This window comes from Sorex fumeus, unplaced genomic scaffold (assembly GCF_029834395.1).
Source record: "Sorex fumeus unplaced genomic scaffold, SorFum_2.1 ptg000013l, whole genome shotgun sequence".
Classification (NCBI taxonomy): domain Eukaryota; kingdom Metazoa; phylum Chordata; class Mammalia; order Eulipotyphla; family Soricidae; genus Sorex; species Sorex fumeus.
In genome coordinates this window covers 14230820-14247629 of record NW_026606070.1, presented here as the reverse complement: position 1 = coordinate 14247629, position 16810 = coordinate 14230820, and the positions used below count along the sequence as shown (strand labels likewise).

Sequence of the window (16810 nt, the reverse complement as noted above, 5' to 3'; positions counted from 1 at the left end):
TCAACAATTTTGCTCAAGTGGGTACCAGTAACGTCTCCATTGTGAGATTTGTTACTGTTTTTGGCACATCGAATATGACACTGGGAGTTTGCCAGGCTCTGAAGTATAGGCGAGATACTCTCAGTCGCTTGCCAGAGAGGGATAGAGAAATCGAACCCAGGTCAGTCGCGTGCAAGGCAAACGCCCTACCCGCTGTGCTGTGTAGAACTGGAGAAAATGAGCTCAACAAAAGACCATTTGCCTTGCATGTGTGAGAAGGTTTGAGGTTTGAGCCACAGCACAAAAAATAAAGAGAAAAAGAGAAAGAAAAAAGATAGGAAGGAAGGAAGGAAGGAAGGAAGGAAGGAAGGAAGAAAGGAAAAGAAGAAAGAAAGAAAGAAAGAACCAGTCTATTGAAGAAAGCAGGGGGATGGGGGACTGACAATAAAAAAAAAAACCTAAGTTGGAGAGGCAAAGAAAAAGAAAATAAATGCCAAAACAGGATAATAAGATTTTTAAAAATAAGTCAAGCGCCTACATTTAATGAGTTTCACTTTTAAGGTGGTCTAAATAAGCTCTCGATATTTTCATGCTATTAAAATATAAGCTTACAGTATATGAAGATCAAGCCATTATGCTGTTTGGACTGGGGAGACGGTTCAAAGTAGTAAAGTGCATGCACTGCAGACGGGAGCCTGGATTTAATCCCTAGCACCCCAAGGTCTCCTGAGAACCTCCAGGAGTGGCTTCTAACCCTGCTAGGAATGCACATCCCTTCTCTCATGCGTTAATGCTGTAGCCTTAAATATATGCATGGTGTATGTCAATTATGTCCCAATAAAAATATAAAATAACATGGTAGAACCTTATGTATATATAAATATAAAATTTTCACAAATAACCTTAAACCCTATATATTCACGGCAATGAAGTTGACTCAAAGATAAGATAGAAAGTTTATTGGTAAATATTGGCCCCTGTTTTCAATTCTATCAGCATATCTCTGTGACAAAGTGTGAACTTTTCCATTAACGATATGAAAACTAGTGGTAACAGTTCATATAACAGTCAGGCCCCTTAGTACAACAGGTAGGGCATTTGCCTTGCACATGGTCAACTTGGGTTCAATCCCTGGCATCTCATACATTTGTGGTGAAAATTGATATAGTGGTGAATAAAGATAATTAAAAAGCCTAATATTTAATAAATTATACTTTCAAATTTTACAAATATATTAAGGTTTGCTGTATTATTAAAAATATAAGCACACTATATATGCAAATAAAATTACTGTGCTATATACCTTAAACAAATACAGTGATGACAAATGTATCTCAATAAAACTGAAAAAATTGATTAGGAGAATATATACATACACTATAAGTAATATATTATAAATAGTATTTTACTTTGTCATATGTAATAATGCACGCTATTTTTATCAATAACATCTTTTATAAAATTACACATAATTTTATATATTCAGATTTTATAAAGGAGAACTTCCATTTTCAACAGCTTGGATGAACTTGAAGGGTCTTATCCTAAGTGAAATCACTTAATCACTTAACTTCCCGTTAGTCGTCGATTTGCTCGAGCGGGCGCCAGTAACATCTCCATTTGTCCCTGTCGCGTGCTAGTGTAGCCCAATGGCATCTGTTCGCTCCAGGAACACGAAGGGCCTCAAACCGATCGTTCATGATCTTGACGAAGAAGTCTGACCATCTGGTAGGTGGGCGGCCACGCGGTCTTTTGACATCCCGTGGAATCCAATCAGTAACAGCTCTAGTCCAACGGTCGTCTTTAAATCTCGTTACGTGACCAGCCCATCTGATTTTCGACACCTTGGCCAATGAGACAGCATCCCTGATCCTTGATCGTCGACGGATGTCAGAACTCCGGATTCGTTCTCTCATTTGAGTGAAATGTGATATTCCAAGCATAGCTCTTTCTATTCTTCTTTGGGAGACCTGAATAGCATTCTCATCCTGTTTGCATAGGGCCCAGGTCTCTGAGGCATATGTTAATGCAGGAAGAACAGTGGAATCAAAGAGATGTGCCCGGAGCCGGAGGTTCTTCGTCCTCTTAGCTATTTCTTCGACGTTCTTGAAGGCGTTCCAAGCCGCTCTCTTCCTCCTGCGCAGCTCGGGTGCCAGATCATTTGTCATGTTGACCTCTCGACCTAGGTACACATAGCTGTTGCATTCGGAGATGGTCGTTCCATTGAGAGCGAATGGGGCGTCAGGAACAAGGCTGTTTCTCATAAACATTGTCTTCGTGAGATTCAGCTGTAGTCCTACCTTTCCACACTCAGGTCAAAGTCGGCCAGCATTTGTACCGCTTGGCTGATGTTTGGTGTTATTAAAACAATGTCATCAGCAAAGCGGAGGTGGTGTAGTTGCCGACCATCTATCTTCACTCCCATTCCTTCCCATTCCAGTCGTCGCATGATGTTCTCGAGGGTGGCACTGAAGAGTTTCGGTGAAATGGTATCACCCTGCCGCACCCCTCTCTTGACATCAACGATCACTTCTTTGTAGAATGGTGAGATCCTGGTAGTGAATCCACAATAGAGCTCACGGAGGATCCTGATGTATTGGGCTTGAATGCCCTGATTGGCTAGGGCTTCAATGACCGCTTCCGTCTCAACAGAATCAAAGGCCTTCTTTAAATCAATGAACGTTAAACAGAGCGGCATCTTGAACTCCCGAGAAACCTACAACTGGTCTCATTCACCTAAGTGAAATAAATATGATAAAAAAAAAAGTAAAAAGTAAAGGCCCTCCCGTTGATCATCGATTTGCTTGAGCGGGTCCAGTAACGTCTCCATTGGAGACTTTGTTGTTAGTGTGTCTGGCATATCGAATACTCTCGGTAGCTTGCCGGGCTCTCCGAGAGGGATGAAAAATCAAAACAAAATGTATAATCTCACTGGAATGTGATACTTAAGAAAATCAAATACACAGACACAGAGTGGAATAGTGGTTTATGGGAATAGAAAGTTGAGAAAAATGGGGTCTTATTGGATAAAGATATAAAGGACAGACACAGTATCAATAAGACTAGAAATCATTTGTACATGCTAACTATAGTTAATAAAGCTTTAGAATATTGAGAATTTACTAAGGGGTTCACATTTGAGGTGTTCTCACCAAACACACATAACTAAAAGGTAACTATGAGAATACAGTGCCTGGAACACAATAAACTGCTTCCTACCATCCCCTCTCCCCTCTTGTTTCTGTACCACAGATTTGATCACCATTTCACGCAACTGCAGGGCTTAATTGAAGAGTTCACTCAGAATTCAGACGAGACAGCTCTATTCTGCAAGAATTGCTCCACATCTAAATAATTCTGCAATGCTATTTTTATATATCTTCTCAAGGGCCTAAGTAGATGGAGATGCCATCCTTCTAATTGCTTTTCCTTAAAGTCATCGTCATTGATCTTTTTCACTATGTTATTTCTAAACCCTCAAGACTTTGAATTATCTAAAAATATTTGTCCGCAAATTAACAGTGGTGTTAAATGGTTAACCCTGCTATTAACCAGACTGGTATGGTATGAATAATGATTTTTGCCCTGAATTTCTATAATGACCTCTACTAACTGTCCATTCTGATCTACTTTTCTGTCCACTACAAATTCTTCTAGCCCTCCCCAACAGTCAAAGCATCAAATCATAGCAGTGATTGGTTTTAGATACTGTGTTGGCTCGCCACTTCCTTAAAATGCGCTCATTAAATATATCCTACATATCTGCCCAGCTGATCTGACTCGTCAGATCAGAAGTCCTTTTCTACTCATTCTTTTGAGTGAATTATTAGGAATGTAATGCCTCTTTCCATACATTTTGATATTTTTAGAGAAAATCAAAGAGACTTTCTTCCTTCCTTACTTTCTCTTTCTTCCTTAATTAAGCTTCAACTGTAACCACATTACTTGTTTCAAAATTAACCACTGCAACTCATCTAAGTGTCATGAGGAAACCAAGTAAGAGGAAACTGTGTCAGGAGAGAGAAGACACAGGAAATATTTCCTCTCACTCTTGGGGGAGGGGGCATCTGATGTACATTCATCCTCTCCTCATGACTTCCATTTCTGGGCTCTCTATTTCTATAATCCATGCACCACTGAGAGTGATCCCTGAGTACAGGGAAAGAAGTAGCCTTTGAACACTGCAAGTGTGGCCCCCCAACAAAATCAAACAAAAATGAAAAACCATTAAACCTAAGATTCTTCTCTCGGTTGATGAAAATCTTATAAATGATAACTTTATTGAGGTTAAAAAAATAGCATAATTACAAATCATAAGACCCAAAAGAAGAGAGAGAAAAATAGAGAGAGAAATAGAGAGCGAGATAGAGAGAGACAGACAGACAGAGACAGAAACATAGACAGAGACAGAGAGAGAGAGGAAAAGTGCCTGCCATAGTGGCAGGCGATGGGACGTGGGGTGGGGTGGTGGAAGGGAAACTGGAACCATTGGTGGTGAGAAAAGTACACTGGTGAAGGCTCAGATGTTGGAACATTATATGACTGAAATCTAATCATGAACAACTTTGTAAATATGTGTATCACTGTGGTTCAATTAAAAAATAAATTAAAAAATTAAATTTAAATGAACAAAAATAAAAAATAAACTGAATTGAGAAGAAAATGTTAAATATTTTTAAAAACTTATAACACAAAGAACATTTTTCAGTGCAAGTTATTGCACTCAAGAAGTGCTTAATAATTTATATGCCAGAACTACAAGCAATTTTCAAAAGTAGAGACTTTCATATTCGTAAAACTTCATATATTGTTTGAACTAGCATATTTATACTATTAGACTAAAAAAGTATCATCACTTTCAGTCTTGCATCATGAGTTTTACATATTGCATTATGTAATGCCATTCCTTATCATTACATGTGTTTTTATCATATACTGTTACCATTATTCTTAAATTTCTGATCTTCATCTTCATTATTCATATTTTCCTTCTTGGAAATTATGTGAATATCACCCATTACTGTGGATAAATTCCATCTTGCCATATTTAGTTGTAAATTATACCTTTCAGAGAAAGTTCTCCATCTACCACACAGACAGCATGATTATTAGATTAACACCTTAGATAGTCTAGCAAATTCCCCCATTTTACAAATGAAACACCTGAGCCTTAATAAGAGGAAAAACTAATCGTTCTGCTGTATTATCTAACTAAATCAAATTCTCTTCTAACTGCCAACTGAATCAAATCCTCTTCTAAATGATCTAGAATAGAAGAAAGGGAAGGGAAATGTGTTCAGAGATTTAAAGATACCAGAGTAATAATAGTGTAGGTAAGGTGTTTGCCTTGCTGGGGTTATATCCCTGGCATCCCATAGGGACTCTTGAGCATTGCCAGGAGTTATTCCTGAGTGCAGAGGCAGGAGTTAGCCCTGAGTATAACTGGGTGAGGCCCAAGAATAAGCAAACAAAAATATATTAGAGACAAACTTCAGAGGCAGCAAAGCCTCTGAGCTGTGTTTTGGTTCCGAGTCTAATCACCTGCTAATATCATGATCCTGTCTAACTTACCAACTTTTTGGATTCTATTTCTTCAACTGATAGAAGTCATGAAATAGTATTGAAATTCAAGGTGACTGTGAACATTACAGATGATAACATATGCACTATACTGAGTAATGAGATCTTGTTAGCATTTTGTTGAGCTTTCTTATACTCATTGCAGCAGTGTGAGTCAAGCTCAGAAAAGACCAGCACTGGGCTTGTGCAATAGCACAGTGGGTAGGGTGTTTGCCTTGCACATGGCCGACCCAGGTTCGATTCCCAGCATCCCATATGGTCCCCCAAGAAGCACCAGGAGTAATTCCAGAGTGCCTGAGCCAGGAGTGATCCCTGTGCATTACCGAGTGTGACCCAAAAAGAAAAAAAAAAGAAAGAAAAGTCCAGCATTCAGATTCAACAACAATGAGAACAGGAGATCTAAACTACAACCACAAAACTTTGAAATGTGCCTGTCAAGGTGACGTGTGGGGACAGGGTGGGAGGAGTATGAGGGAACCTAGGAAAACTGGTGGAGGAAAAATTGACACTGGTAGCGGGATTGGCGTTGGAATACTGTATGCCTAAAACTCAACTCCCAATGGCTTTGTCAATCTCGGTTCTTTAAATTAAATTTACTTTTTATAAAAGAGAGGACATGTACATTTCAGTAGTTTTCACTAACTGTGGTTTTCTAACACCTGATTTAGTTTTCCTTTGGGGATCTTTGGTAAGTGTTCTCATGGTTCTGTACTTTTGGCTGAGTGTGTTACTTCTTATCTTATTCTTCCCTCCCCTACTTGAATCCTTTTACTTCTAAATCTGTAGGAGTTGGTGCCAATGGTGTTTTCCAAGTTTACACCCCACTGTTGGGGAAAAGGAAGTGCATGAAAAGTTCACCCAGCATGTTTGGAATGTACAGATTTTCCTTTGTTTCAAAATTGTATTAGATTCTGTGGGTAGTAATTTCCTCCTTCCTGGTGGAGGGACCACGGGAGGGATTTAATTTTGATGAGTAACATAATACAATCAGAAAGAGAATTTTGTTCTCCTCCTGTGCTAGTTAAAATACTGGCTGAGGAAAAGAAAAAAAACCTACCTAGAAACAAAAGGGATGCAAATCTGGAAATCAAATTATAGGGCACCAGATTTAAAAGAAATAAGTAAAAGTTTCTATGTTATTTTACATTGTGGAGAATTCAGAGAAACTGGGCTATTTATTAACCCACATAAAATCAAAATTATTTTATAATTGTGTTTTCTTTTTATGTGAAAGCCTAATATAGTTTTTATTTCCCTTGAATGATATGCCTATTTTGGTAAACTGAAGGGAATTAAGAAATGACTAAAATGTCATTCTCCTTAGCCAGTTTTTGTAACTGGCATTTTTAAAAAATCAGATTAGCTATGTTGGAACTATCACAGGTAAGGTTAGTTCTCATCTTTTATAGATGGGTTTGGATTTTACTCCTACACTTGATAAGAGAGCAAGGTAATTTGTATCATGAATTCATTTGGTGTAAATCTTCTTTTCATTTTCATGCTTCTCCCATCATCTCTATATTCTTTTTGAAAATGTCAAGAATTCTTTTTCTGAAATCTCTACTACAGACACATCCAGCATGAAACTTTCAGAAAATATTTCTCTTTCAGTTTTGATTGCCTTAAGCATGCTAAAATGTGGATTCATTCATTATTTTCAAGTGCTGTAGATTTATTTAACTTCTTCATTAAATTTACTTCTAGTGAAAGGCAGTTTCTCCCTAAAACTTGATGCAAAACTTTGCACATCGGTCTTCAGTGGACGTAGGAGTAAGCAGAGGGCACATTTCTAAAAACATTAAGGTAAAGGTAAAGGTAAAGGCCCTCCCGTTGATCGTCGATTTGCTCGAGCGGGCCCGCAAAAACATTAAAAGTTGTTAAAATTTTTTAAGTGTTAAGAAAATAAAAGACACCAGGAAATGAAAGTACATTATCTGTTCATGGATTAGAAGACTTGACATTGTGAAAATGACTGCCCTACCTAAAGTAAATTCAATTAAATAAATAAATTTATTTAAATAATTATATATAAATAAAATATATAATAAACAAATTATATAATAAAATATATAATATATAATATATAATAATATATAATATACAACATATAATAATATAATATATTATATATTATACAATAATATATAATACAATATATTATATAATATATAATTATATATTATATATTATATATTATATATGATAAAATATAATTTATCATACTCGGGCTGGAGCGATAGCACAGCGGTAGGGCGTTCGCCTTGCAAGCAGCCAACATGGCCGACCCGAGTTCGATTCCTCCGCCCCTCTCGGAGAGCCCGGCAAGCTATGGAGAGTATTCGATATGCCAGACACAGTAACAACAAAGTCTCCAATGGAGACGTTACTGGGCCCGCTCGAGCAAATCGATGATCAACGGGAGGGCCTTTACTTTACTTTACTTTACTAATTTATCATAAATAAAAATAAATTCAATTCAATACCCATTAAAACTCCAGTTATGGTTTTTCAAAGACATGGGACAAACTCAATTAAAATGGTTAAGGAATTATAAATGACCCACATAGTCAAAGCAATCAATCTCCTAAGAAGAGACAAAAAGAAGGTGGGAGAAGAAGAAGATGGGAGGCACTGCATTTCCCAACTTTATACTTCAAAGCTGTAATAATCAAAACTGCATGCTACTAAACTAAAGATAGACCTACAGACAAATGAAACAGATCAAGAGTCCTGATTTGAACTCCCAGATTTATGGACAGCTAACCTATGACAAAGAAGTTAAGTAAATGAAGTGGAGCAAAGACAGTCTCTCTCCCAAATGATGTTGGGAGAACTGGATAGCTACATATGATAAAATAAAATTAGAAACTTACCTCACACGAGTCATAAAAAGAAACTAAAAATGAATTAAAGATCCTGTTATTAGACCAGAAGTAATAAAATATATTAAAGAAAACATTACCGGAACTCTCCAGGAAATTGACCTCAGATGAGTCTTCAAAAACATGACCACATGGCAAAGAAAACAGAACCAAAATTAAGCAATTGAAACCGCATCAAATTAAAAATCTCCGCACAGTTCTAATAAAGACATTCTACTGAATGGGAGAAAATGTTTTCAAACAATACATCAGATAGGGCTGGAATGATAGGGCGTTTGCATCAGATAAAGGTCTGATATTCAAACACTCATAAAAACTCGACAACAAAAGATCCAATGACCCCATTCACAAATGGGGTGAGGAGATGAAGAGACACATTCCCAAAGACGATATGTGGACAGCCAACAGGCATATGGAAAAGTGCTCATTGTCACTCGTGATTAGGAAAGTTCAAATCAGAACAACATTGAGATATCAACTCACACTAGTCAGAATAGAACCCATCAAAAAGACTGAAAAGAGACAGTATTGTCAGGATTGTGGCAGGCACGCCTGAGTGTGCTGCAGACAGTGTGAGCCCCTTAGCAAGCATTACCACCAGATTTTGCATGAGCACAGCTAAGCAGGAGTCCAGTGAGGGTGCCAGCGAGCATAGCAGCTGATAGCATGTGGCCCCTGACAAGGATCACAGCTGAGTGTGTGAGCAACACGACCCTCAGTCATCACCACTACAGAGACAAGGAAGGGAAGGAATACGGGTACTTTTTAAAATTCACTGAATAAATTTAGAGATCTGTTAAACTTTATTAATAGACTCAAACATTGTCCTATCTTGAAAGTGGAAGGAACTGAAAGGAGTTGTACAAAATGGCAGGCTTTGGCTTTTATTTTTATTTTAGTTTTCCTTTTGGGAAAACCTCCTACGCACTTCTCAGGGAGTTCATGGACCACTCTCGGCTATACTCTGACAGCCAGGCCGGGTGGTTCAATGCCAGGGCTCAAGGATGAGGTCAATCTTGGTTCCTACAAGACTGGAAAATGATGACACACATGCAATGCATATGCCTTTGACTCCCATGTTTTCTCATAACATCAGATGGAAGGGCTTTATCGACAGAAGAATGGTGAGGCTAGAAGAAGAGTTTATTTCCAGCGAAGTCATCCTTAACTACTTATAAAGAGATGACTTAAAACCTTTCTTTTTGTTGCTGATTTTTGGGTCACACCCTGCAGTGCTCAGGTGTTAATCCTGGCTCTGTGCTCAGGAATCACTCTTGTTGGAGGCGGGGTACCAGGATGGAAGTCAGAGAAGTCATGTGCAAAGCAAACTCCCTACCCACTGTGTCATCTTTCTGGCCCCCAAACTTGATGCAAACTATATGTATTTAAAACATATACATATTTTTCTAGCTCTTTTTCTAGGTGACAGTATTTGGTGGTAACCCTTTCCAGTAATACTTGGGAGCTGCTTGGGTTTTTTGTTTTGTTTTGTTCTAGGGTCACAACAAGCGATGCTCAGGGATTACTGCTGACTCTGCACTCAGGAATTACTCCTGGCATTGTTTGGGGGACCATATGGGGTGCCAGGGATCAAAACTGGGCGGACCACCTGCAAAACAAACACCCTCCCCGCTGTAACTATCACTCCTGCTCCAGGGAGCCGCTTGTGTTGTGGAGCCTGGGAAATCGTAAGAGTCAGGGAATCAAACCCAAGACTTCAGCATGAAAGCAGTACTCTAGTTCTTAGTCCTCTCCCCAGCTTCTGGTAATACATATTGCAAGATAAATAACATATATGCATTTGATTAATGCACTCGAAGTAAACTTGCACCTCTGACAGCTCTGTAAAGCACACCTACTTTATTAAACAACTTATAATAGCTTTCACTTACCAGTAACTATCCTAAATTCTGCTGAAAATACTCATTGGTAAGCTTTCACATGCCAATAATTAATCCTAACTTCTGCTGAGAACAAATGAATATGATTCATGAATAACTCATAAATTAAGAAGAGTTTTGTAAAAATCGTAATGCTCTAGAGAATTTTACTATTGTGCCTATATCTTGAACTAATCATAAGCTTTGTCAATATCATCCAGAGGCAAGAATTGTCATAGAATTATCACTTGTATCACTTGTCATCCCATTGACCATCAATTTGCTCGCACGGGCGCCAGTAACGTTCCCATTCGTTCCTGTCGCGTGCTACTGTAGCCCAATGGCATCTACTCACTCCACGAACACGAAGAGCCTCAAACCATTTGTTCAGGGTTTTGACGAAGAAGTCTGACCATCTTGTAGGTGGGCAGCCACTCATCCTTTTGACGTCCCGTGGGATCCAGTCAGTCACGGCTCTAGTCCAGCAGTCATCTCCAAATCGCATTACATGTCCGGCCCATCTGATTTTCAACGCCTTGGCAAACAAGACAGTGTCCCTGATTCTCGATCGTTGGTGGAGGTCGCAACTCCGGACTATAACGTTATAATTATATAAAATACATGTGAAGACACATACACCATACAAATAGATGCAGAGAGCTTAGCTTTCCTTTAAATTTCAGTCATGAGTTGGGTATAAGGCCCACAAGTTTATAAAGACACAGCTGCTTCTATGTCCAAGTTTTGTGTCTGAAAGTTGGAAACATTAAGCTTATCTGCTAATATGACTTAGGACATTTAGTAGGAAAGTAGTAATATTTGTAAAGAGGAGACATTTAGGAAATTGTATTAATTCAACTTTTAAAACTTTTATTTTTGCACCATTCCCCCCCTTGTTTAACCTCTAAATTTTCATTTGGCAAGAAAATTTCTTCTTCAGCTTGAACAAGTTCAGATATTAGAAAAACTCAATTACTAAGCAGTGGAGGGAGGGTGAGAAGTGGTGGACTAAAAGCTATATAAAGTTATATAAAGGCAGTATAGAGGGCCTTGAGCACTTTGGCAGAGTTGAGGTGTAGTACCTGCACCTCAAAACTATAAATGTTATCACTACTGTAACTATGTTACCTAAACTACCAAAAAACAAACAAACAAAAAACCCCTACAAATGAGTAAACAAAAAACCTCCAAATATTAGGTACATTGTTTAAAACAAAAAAGGTGAGGTATAAATCTGTATCACAAATCTGTATAGGTGCAGAGAAAGTATGCAAAGTTTTCCTAAAATACTGAATTACTGCATTATATGCAAGGAGTTGAGATAATTAAGAGAATTCTGGGATAATAAATATGAATGAACTTTGTGCTGCTTCTAAAGTCACAACTCTGGTCCAATAAAAATATTTTCTAAAACTAAGACCTTCTCTTTACCTGTCAAACATGACTAGAGCTTAAGTTATGTCAAAGGGCAGACACACCTACACATCTCGGGAAGAACGCTTCCCTACCCTGGTGAGACATCTAGTGAAGGGGAGAGCATCTTAAAAAATTCTAAACTAAAGATTAAAAGGGCTACTTGGCCAAAAGAAATGCTTTTAGATACTTTTTAACTATTTTGTCTGCTTTAGCTAGGGTGATAAATATTTCTAGTATATTAAATGGCTCCTTGCACTTGTTATCGAATAATCGAAAAAAATAGAAAGAAAAGAAAAGAAAAATTAAAACTTTGTGCCCACATTTCTTCAAATATGAAAGAAGGCACAAAGATAGCTAACACTGCTGTAAACCACCAGGCAGATACTTACATAAAAGAAAACACCTCTAGTAGAGGCAGAGTGGTGAGTAGGAAACCAAAGGGTTGAGGGTAACTGGTGGAGGGTTTGGAAACACATACTCCTGAAACCCAGTCATGAATAACTTTGTAATTCCTGGTGACTAAATAAAGTTTTTAAAAATGTAAAGAAAAAAAAACTTAAAAAAAAAAGGAAAAGGAAAGGAAAACGCAAGATACTCAACAGCCAAGTGTATGCTTTTACATGCCAGGGGGCCAGCTTAGATTACCTGCATTGTCCAGTGCCCCTAGACTGAGAACAGAGTACACGAACACTGCCATGCACACCCCCCAAACCAAACAAAATGAAACCAAAATATGAGACCCTCTGGTGGTAAAAAAGCAAAATACACTGGTCTGAGGCTTGTACGTCTCTACAAAGCTATATCACATTCTTGAGAGTAGTAACATTATTATGGCGTTTTGACTGGTTGGATGAACCCAAAATAAAATCTTACAAACACTTTAGCTCTGATTGGACATCGGTGGTCAATCAAAACTGCACACCTGACTCCTTTTGGGAAATAATCACCTGTACTCTCATCATCATACTGAAAAACAACCCCTCAACAAGGCTTCCCCACTATTTTCTGTACATGTAATGCATATGCGCGTTCATTGTGTGGCCCCAATATAGTCCTCCCAGTGGCAAGGCAACATGTTTTATATGAATGAGTTGAGTCAGATAAACTGTACTCTATTGCAGGAAGTCCCCTGCAGACGTAGTGAACATGTTAAACACTAATTTGCAAGGATAAACAGCAGAAACTCATATGCATCCTGTTCATTCCTGCTCACCTTTTGTTTTCAGGGCATCAAACAGAATGTAAGATCTGTTACAGGTAAGAAAAACATAGAAAACACACCATTTCAGAATCCAGGTTCCTAATGATGTTGAGGCCATCTTTTTGTACCAAAACCAGCTTTTGATTAAAAAAACAAAATAAAATAGGCAAGATAGAAGTTTCTAGCTGCTTCTTATACGCCTATGTATTCTCTCTAAAAAAAAAATAAGGATCAGGGAAGTAGATTTGAACATTTCTCCAACCCTCTTAGCATTCCAACGGCAAGAAAAGTCTTTTTTTTTTCAAATGACATGGTGAGGATGTTTGGTTTCCTGATGCAACAGGCAGCAGACATAGTACTACTTTACACGGGGCAGGGAATTAGGGAATTTTGCATTCAAATAGTTAGTAGTGGGATTTTGCTTCCAGACAGCCAGTTCCAAACTGACCCACTATGCCCTTGCCCTGGACATTATAATTAGATCAAGAGCTTGAGGCTAAGAGGCATTCAGAAAGAGCAAGAAAAATAATTCGATAGAAATGCCAAGTTTTTGTTTTCTTGAATGCACTGAAAGTTCTTTTCAGATTTCATCATTGGCACCTAATCTGTTTCTAAAAGTTCTTATGGAAAAAATTAAAAATGTAATTGGATTTATTAAGCAATTCAGAACTCTACTAGTATACCATATAGCAAGCAGTAAGACACAGCAAGGAGTTATACAAAATTAAAGGTTTTTATAATACAATGAGAACCATAAAAGAAAGATTCAGACAAAGCCAGCAACCCTAAGAAGGAGGGAGGCATGGGAGCTTAGCATTATCTATGAAAACGAAAGATCAAAATAACAAACTTTTAAACAAACAAGAAAATTCTCATAAAATCATACCATATTGAATCAGTATTTTAGAAAAACCTCCCCTATCGTTCACCCTTGCAACTTCACTCAATTGCTTGTGTGAGATTTTCTGACAAGTCAGGACACAGTCACACATAGAGAAGTCCAGTCATTTCTGATAGAGCAACTTCCTATTCTGCCAAGTGATTTCATTTCCTCTGGTTTTTTACTTTACACGAAGGATGTACATATGTCAAATGACATATAATTCTTGTGATTCAAGTATTTTTTCTTTTCTTTACTTTTTTAAATTGTTTGTATATTGGGCCATTCCCAACAAGTTTTCAAGAGCTGTTTCTGTTTTTGTGCTCAGGGATTGGTCCTGGGGATGTTCAGGAGACCATGTGGGACTGATTTTAGTGCTCCAGCATTAAAGAATGCACTTCAGCTCATTGAGTTATCTCTCTGGTCTTACATATTATTTGCTATCATTGACATAAATGATCTACAAATGGTTATTATAATTCTAAGGAATGAGTAGGTATGCAACACTAGTAACAACAACAAAAAGGGGTAAAAATTAGGAAAAAATAAATTCAGACATTCTACTAACTACATCATGGCCATAAAACTTTCATTTTATAAATTTACCACTACCTCCTCTCTCCCTGAAAATGGCTCTAAGCAAATATTTGAATTTGCTTCTGTTACATAGTGAAGACAGAAAAATATTAGCCTTGCCAAATCCATAATAAATCCATGTTATCATTTCTATTTCTTCAACAATCCCATCCTTCAAAGTACATCTCAAAATCTCTATTGATTTGGGAGACAGAATTGGAAATGGTACTTAATTCCCCATACAAGTAAATAGCATGTTTTAAAACATACAAGTGTAAATGAAATTATTTGTCATAAAAATGGAAACTTTACAAATGAGAAAGGAAAATAAAAGAGAATCATTGTATCGTATATCTTATTTTTATGATGAGAACTCCTGGAAATGCTCATTTAATCAGATTGGCAGTTTAATATTCAGGCCCAGTGATTCTAGGAGACACCTGTGCTACTTTGGCAATGTATCTGGGTCCATACAAGGCTAGAGGTCAAATGGGGTCCTTGCTCAAGTACAGCATGCATCCCTGCTCTAGGTCACTTTTTCACTGGGAAGTTATCAAGAGGAAATACATCTCCCACTCCAGGTTGAGTTATAAGTGACTTAATAAAAGATTAGAGGAAAAGAAAGCTTCCTTTTATTGAGTACCTCTTATGTATCTCTTGGCATTTTCCATATTTTTCCTCATTTAATAGGGTTGGAGGATAGCCAAGGGCTGGAGTGATAGCACAGGGGTAGGGCGTTTGCCTTGCATGCAGCCAGCCTGGTTGAGCCTGGTTGTATTCCTCTGCCCCTCTTGGAGAGCTCGGCAAGCTACTGAGAGTATCTCACCCTCACAAAAAAGCCTGGCAAGCTCACTGTGATGTATTTAATATGCCAAACACAGTAACAAGTCTCAAAATGGAGATGTTACTGGGCCCAATGAACAAAGGGAGGACAGTGTTCTTGACAGTATCCTCATTTAATATTCCTTATGATCCTTTGGAGCTTTTGTTATTCTCAGTATTCAGAGAAAATAACTGATACTCGAGGTTCAAAACACTTCCATGGTTATTTGCTAATAAATTACAGAGCTAAGCTTGAAAACAGGTTTATGTTTTCCCCAAACATATGTATTCCCTAAAATTTATGATACACAAATCAAAGGTTGCTCAAAAGCAGGGAATTTAGTTGTTTGATTCTCTAATTTCTCAAGATATTGAAAACGTCTTTTTTTAAAGGTAAAATACTTTTAGCAAATGAATCAGTTTTCCTTTGCAATTTTACGTTATGTTCACTGGAGACATTTGAATTTGGAGATGAAAGTGAAAGTACTAAGTCACTAGAACACACTGTTATCTCATTAACAAAGTGTAGATAACTTTTTTTCCTATTAAAAATAAACCAGGATTGAACGGCTAACTTAGTGGGATGAGGTTATGCATTTTACCTGGGAGATTGGCTTCAATCTCTGGCACCTTGTGGTTCCCCAGTACTGCCAGAACCAAACCTCTATCACAGAACTGAAAGCAGGCTGTGTGATTCCCCACATTTTTTTAGTAAGAAGCAGAATGTATTGAAATGGCTAGCTTGGATTGGGCTAGGGGAAGAGTTGGAAGCAGGGTCTCAGGAGAGGAACTTTCAAGACTCTCAGAAATTCTGGGTCCACCATCTGTCCAGAGGAGTAAAATTTGGGATATATTTGGCTACACTGGAATCTGGAATGAGCTTCTTTTTAGCCACTGTGTCTTCAAACTCTTCTGAACCAAACTTGGTAAAGCCACACATTTTAGAAATTTGGATTTTCTGAAGGTCTGACAACTTGAACTTCCCTGACCTAGTCACAGAATCACATGTTCCTTGTTCTGCAATTTGGTGCACGCATACATGAGGACTTGACCAATATGGACTCTGATCACCATGCCCTGGGTCTTTCCACATCACACAGCATATCTGTTTGGAGCCTAAATTGGGAACAGCATGAGAGCAGATACAAATGTCCCCACAGAGGTGTGTCTGCAAGGTCCTCAGGGGCACACTACACAGCAACAGGCTAAAGATGCTCCCAGACAGAGTGCTCTTTTCATCCACACTCATGCTCCATTAATACAGAAAAGGAGGTGAGAGAGTGAACCTCTAAGTGAAATGTCATTGGCTTGATTTCTAAGGATGATGTTGGGATACAGTTGAAAACCTGAGAGGAGGAACAAAGGGAGAGAAAGTGATGGAATATGAACCACTGATGAATATGAGAAAAGGGTGTTCTGATGATTAATTTATACATGCACATACAGACATGGTTGTCCTTTGAGGTCAAGTCAGCTGAAGTAGTGTTTAGAATGTTAGTTTGGATCATTACATCCATCATTCAGCAAAGAAAGTCTTATCCCCAAACCACAAAACTTTATACTCTAAAACTTCATTGTTCTTGGTTCATTGTTC

At 38.0% G+C, this 16810-nt stretch overlaps 1 protein-coding gene across 1 annotated transcript in view; it reads right to left on the bottom strand.

Annotated features, from left to right (window-relative positions):
- The window catches only part of RASSF6 (Ras association domain family member 6), a 140700-nt gene extending 124235 nt beyond the window's left edge, over positions 1 to 16465 (bottom strand). The window contains exon 1 of the mRNA XM_056111165.1: positions 16038 to 16465. Within this exon, the coding sequence (XP_055967140.1) occupies positions 16038 to 16465 (428 nt within the window). The remainder of the gene's footprint in view (positions 1 to 16037) is intronic.
- Positions 16466 to 16810: the final 345 nt, after the last annotated feature.